The 5,683-nt window shown below is 45.6% G+C and overlaps 1 protein-coding gene across 1 annotated transcript; it reads left to right on the top strand.

Annotated features, from left to right (window-relative positions):
* The first annotated feature begins 265 nt into the window (after positions 1-265).
* Positions 266-5,331, top strand: ZBTB33 (zinc finger and BTB domain containing 33). Its single transcript, XM_042824844.1, has 2 exons — positions 266-487; positions 596-5,331. The coding sequence occupies exon 2, from the start codon at positions 598-600 to the stop codon at positions 2,635-2,637; it is 2,040 nt and encodes a 679-aa protein (XP_042680778.1). The 5' UTR covers positions 266-487; positions 596-597; the 3' UTR covers positions 2,638-5,331.
* The last annotated feature ends 352 nt before the right edge of the window (positions 5,332-5,683 follow it).

The raw sequence follows: 5,683 nt of genomic DNA, 5'->3' as shown, positions 1-5,683 counted from the left end.
GCGCGGAGCTCCGGGAGCTGGGAGCCGCCGCTCGTGTCCGCTCGCGGCCTCTGGGGCGCCGAGGTCAGGCGCTGCCCGGGCCGGTTCTGCACCGCGCTGCCGCCGCGCCGCGGCCTCCTGCGGGAACGAGCCGAGCTGCGTGAAGAGGGGCGAAACCGACGCTTGTGGGGCGCGGAGGTGAAGGGCTGGCGGCTGCCCGCCCCATCGAGGTGGCCTCCTGCCCCGCTCGCGCTGCGCGGCCCTTGGAGAGCTGGGTGCTCCCGAGCTTCTCGTAACTGCATGGAATACATTCAAATGTCTGTAATGTTCAGCCTTTCGGGGAAGCCCGGTCTCGCATCTTCTTCCTTCTCAAATTTACCTCGTTTGCAGGCTTTTCGCCTGGCAGGAGCAGAGGGCATGTTTAGGACTGCTCGTGCCTCGTGTGGACAAACACTGCATCTGCACGGCGCCCCGACGTACCAGCTTATGAATAACACCTCACGCTGAGGTTTGTTTTTTTAGAGGATGGAGTAAACTGTAAACGCGGAAATACTGTCGTGCAGTTAAAGCTCTACATCTGTGGTTTTGCTTGATCCCTGTTACTTTCTTTTTACAGGAATGGAGGGGGAAAAACTGATTTCTGCAACAGACACGCAGTATTCTAGTTCGCTCCTTCAGTCTTTGAACGAACAACGCGGCCATGGGCTTTTCTGTGATGTTACTGTTATCGTGGAGGACCGGAAGTTTCGAGCTCACAGAAACATTCTTTCTGCCTCAAGCACGTATTTCCATCAGCTTTTGTCAGTGGCCGGGCAAGTAGTTGAATTGAGCTTTGTGAGAGCTGAGATTTTTGCGGAAATACTTAACTATATGTATAGTTCCAAAATAATCTCTGTTCGAGCCGACTTAATTGATGAATTGATTAAATCGGGACAACAGTTGGGTGTTAAATTCCTAGCTGATCTGTCCGTAACTCCATGTGATGGAAGGAGCGTGCCAGGTGAGGTCAAAGATGGTGCTTCAGAAACTTCATCTTCTGGCCCCACTCAAAAGGATGCTGAAACACAAGTACCTGCCATCAGGCAGGAGGGTCGAGAGGTGACGGGTTGGATGCCAGTTATAACTGAATCGTTCTCTCTACATGGCATAGCCTACGAGACGCCAAAAATAACAGTGACTGATTCAGATGATGATGATGATGTCATCTTTTGCTCTGAGATTGTTCCCCCTAAAGAATGTACTAAAGACGCAAATGCTGCAATCCAGAACCAGCCTTGCCCAAATGCGCCTGGAGTTTCTGACCAAAAATCGTGTGGTAGTGGTGGTGGCTCCTCGCTCTTGACTAGCACCACGTCAACTCAAAAACTTACTTCCTCTGCTAATCAGCTGAATCCAAACCAAGCACTGTCAAGTGCTGAGTCACTTGTCCCTGTGACACCGCAGCATTCGACAACTGAGCTCATTTTGCTGAATCGGCCTCCAGTTAACCCCTCAGCCAGCGTCAGCTCCTCGCATCAGACGCACGTTCCCCCTACGATTAATTTGGTTGAGGAGAGCCAGAAGCCTTCTGAGAAAGGACCCTCAACGGAAGTGGAAACAGCTGCTGTTGATATAGAAGAGGTGGTCGAGGACAATGATGATGTCATCAGCTCCTCTAGTCCTAGTTCAGCCAGCAACAGCTCTTCGGTTCAGCAACCTTCTGTACCCAAAGCGGCGACTTCTGAAGGATCTGGAGTACAGAAAAAACAGGTTGTTAAGTTTCCACAAGAGCAATCTTCTAAACCTGGAGAATTTAAAATAAAAATCTCAGATGTCCTTACTGGAAACAACAAGGAATTCGGTCCAGGTATAGCGTCGAAACATGCGGGAGAAGGGCAGAAAATCATAACGTTAGATACAGCAACTGAAATAGAAGGCTTGTCCACAGGCTGCAAGGTATATGCAAATATTGGGGAGGACACTTACGACATAGTCATTCCGATTAAGGATGATCCTGAGGAAGGAAAAGCCAAGCCTGAGGAAACCCCTAGAACGTCTGACGGCGATTCCTCAAGCAGGAAACGCATGAAAGTAAAGCACGATGACCATTACGAGCTGATCGTGGATGGAAGGGTCTACTACATTTGTATTGTGTGTAAGAGGTCGTACGTGTGTCTGACGAGTTTACGGAGACATTTCAATGTTCATTCCTGGGAGAAGAAGTATCCGTGTCGATACTGTGATAAGGTTTTCCCTCTTGCAGAGTACCGTACGAAGCATGAAATTCACCACACTGGTGAGCGGAGGTACCAGTGCTTGACGTGCGGCAAGTCTTTCATCAACTACCAGATCATGGCCTCTCACATAAGGTCGGTTCACAGCCAAGACCCTTCGGGAGATACCAAGCTGTATCGACTGAATCCTTGCAAGTCTTTGCAGATCAGGCAGTACGCATACATCTCCGATCGCTCGAGCAGCTTGCCGGTAATAAACGAGAACAGGATCGTGTATCGCGTTGACGCAGCAAAGAACGGCACTGAGGGAACGGCATCGAATGCTCCAGGCAAACAAATGAGCTGGGATGACATTTTTGTTCCGCAGGGAAATGATGCAATTTTTAAGCAAAATCAATCAGAGGGTAGTACTGAATTTGAGTTTGTAATACCAGAATCTTACTGACGTGCATTACATGCTGGGAAAAGGCTTCAGTGAGTACATAGTGCAGTTTTTATAAACAGTCTGTTAAAAAACAAATTGCTCAGAGTGAGAACAACGAGAGCTTGTTTGACAAACTCATCAAATGGTAGTGCTTAGATGGATCGTTAGTAGCTGCAAATCATTTGTGGAAGCGATTCATTGGAAGGTTTACTTGAACACAGATTAAGACATTTCCAAGGAGCTGGCAGTGTTTGCAAGTATGTTCATTTTGATCAGAACACGGGGAAAAAGGTGGCTGGAAAAAGGTGCAGCTTTCTCCTAAAGAGCGAGAAATCTGATTTCTAAAGTAATTCAAGGTATTTCCTGTACCTATACTTAGACAAACCTTTTCTTTCATCTTAGCACTTTAATGCTGAATTGTGCTTCATGATTCATGAAGAAAACAGTAAGATTTTCTATGGTAATGTTTTCAATATCGAACCATTGTGTTATTTTTCTGAATAGCGTGTTACCACAAGGGTCCAAAATGACTGATCCAGTAGTTTGGAGCAGTGCATTTTTAACTAGCATCTGAACTGTGCTTTTAGAAGCAATACGAATCATCTGTCCTCACGCAGGTATTCCTGCCGAGGAGAGATGCTCAATTTGGTCTAACTCGAACATGCTTTTAATTGTGTTGGATTACGGGATGGTAGGTGGGCCAGTCACTGGACCATTCTGTTTCACTCTTTTTTTATCAGGGAAAAAACTACTCGGTAGTGGAGGAATCAAGAACACTCATAAACTTTTTTTTTCCCCTCTCCATTTAGAAAGGTTTCAGTGTGGTATAAAAAAAAGTGATCATCCCCATGATACCCAAAGGCTTTGAAATTTACTTAGAATGGAGAAATCCTCTGAGTGCTGCATCAGTGCTGAGGCTGCTGAGGATCTCCTGTGTGTCTTTGGCTAGATCTTTAGGTGGAACGGGAATTCTGTTGTTTAATTCTCCCATTTTTGGGGGGTGTAATCTTATGATAATGATGTAACTGATGTTCAGAAAATGCCTGCCCTCATTCTCCACTGTATCATCTCTGCAATCGCCTGCTTGTCACCTGTTTGCACTTACAGGCTGCTTCTGTTGCTCCTTTTTTTCTCCTTATGTTCTTGGACAGTTAGAAAATAATTAGGAGAAATCCAAAAGGAGCAAGAGATGGAGGCCTGAGAAAAGCAGCAGTCGTAGCCTGGCACTTCAGATTTGGTGGCGTACTGCGTTTTTCTAAACGGCGAGATGAAAGCTGTTCAGGAATTGTGGCAGTTACTGAGGAAGGCTGTTGTGCATAATACTAGTTAGTTATCATTGCTCTCGTTGCTTAAAGCTTTTTATTTTCATGTTTCACGTGAGCATCTTGATCCTCTTCTTCAGTGTTAAGGTTTTAGACATGCATTTTAGACATGCATGGCATTTAAATGGTAAATGGTTCAAATACAGCTTGAGTCATAAGAAGGGGTGCTGCAAAGGTGGGAGGAAGAGGAGAATCTTTACTTTTTACACGTGATACTCAGCACTTCTGTTTCATAGGCCAAACATGTTACATGTGTGGTTGTTCTCCAGACGTGTCGCAGCCCCTTTGAATGTAAGGGGTTTTGCCTTCAGATGCTACGTGTTGGATGTAGTCTGAGATGGCATTTCAGCAGCCTCACGAGAGTTAAGTACCGACTGCCCAGAGCAGCTGGCTGCATGCTACATAGGAATGTCTTGAACTTTCCATCGTGACACACACAATGGTTTTGCTGTGGATGTGACACGTGTGGAGCGAAGCACGCACTGCAGAGTGTGCATTCAGTTGTACTGAAAAATAGTGGCTACAAATATTTGCTGCTGATGTACTAAAAAACTTTAAACTGTGCCTACTAAAGGTCTCTTTTTGGAGGAAAACTGGAAAATTAGGGCTTTGTAACTGTATTTCTGCTAGAAGACTCGTGCGTGCATGTGTCTCAGGGTCTTCAGTTTTCCTTGGAAGTGATTTTTGAAATCCGAAGTCCAGAGGTCACATAAAGCGTTGTTTTTTTAAGTTCACTATTTATTGATTTGGAAACACATCAGATCCCTTCTTTTTAAACTTTTTTTACAGGGCCACGAGCGCTTGTATTTAAATTTCTGGCTATTGCACCCTCGTATTTGTTTGTTTTTAACATTAAGCTTCCAGACTGACTTAATGAAAGGCGTTACGCGACTCCTAGGAAATCGGCCTTGGGGGAAGGAAAGGAAAAGATGGAATCTGAGAAACCACTAGCGTAGAACTGGACCATTTCAGAGGTGCAGTAGCAAACCTGACGGCCATTCTCACACAGCCAGCAACCCGAGCGGATGTGCTGCAGAATGTCCTGGCGGGGGCTGCGTCGGCACCGTGTGCTTTCTTTGGAGATTCATACCAGAGCATTCCAGTAAAAGAATGAAATAAAAACGGAGATTAAAAAAAACGGCTGCTCATTTATTTTGTCCCGTTAAGGCATGCAGCTTAGGAAGATGCAGAACAGCTACACAGAGCATTGAGGTCGACAGCTGTTACCTATGAACTGTTCCGTGTGAAACACTGCTAACTTTTGCCACGTCTGGAATGTATATACTTGTACAGCCTTTCTTTAACGTACTTTTTAAAGTTCTACTTTTCATTAATCAATACTTGATATTAGTTCTTAGAGCTTTCTATGGCAAAAATAAAAAGTTTAATTCTAGAGATGTGCAGCATGCTTCCTTTCAGTGACAGAGGAGCTCCTCAACACGGCGGAGGAGGAGGAGCAGCACTTCATAGCACTGCTCCGCTCCATCCGAGCAGCAGCGCATGCCCCACTGGTTGCTTCTGGGGGGGAATGCTTTGCTTCCTTCTTTGAGTAGGGCTGCTAAACAGTGAAGCTGGAGGAGGACCTGGGGCTTAAGAGAATTAAAGAAAAAACATCAACACTGTGGTCGAACCACCAGTTTCCCAATACAGCAAATACAGTTTGTTGTTAAAGAGGTGCAGTTACGCCAAATTCCTCGATGAATGCTGAAACACAAAACTTGCTGAAACACAGAATGCAGCTTATG

This window comes from Centrocercus urophasianus, unplaced genomic scaffold (assembly GCF_019232065.1).
Source record: "Centrocercus urophasianus isolate 14NV4802_14NV808 unplaced genomic scaffold, USGS_Curo_1.0 seq_24, whole genome shotgun sequence".
Taxonomy (NCBI): Eukaryota; Metazoa; Chordata; class Aves; order Galliformes; family Phasianidae; genus Centrocercus; species Centrocercus urophasianus.
Note: the sequence above shows the minus strand (reverse complement) of the source record. Positions and strands in the feature narration are given on the sequence as shown.

Coding starts and splice junctions, on each gene's coding strand:
- ZBTB33 (XM_042824844.1), top strand. CDS start 598: ATGGAGGGGGAAAAACTGATTTCTGCAACAGACACGCAGTATTCTAGT.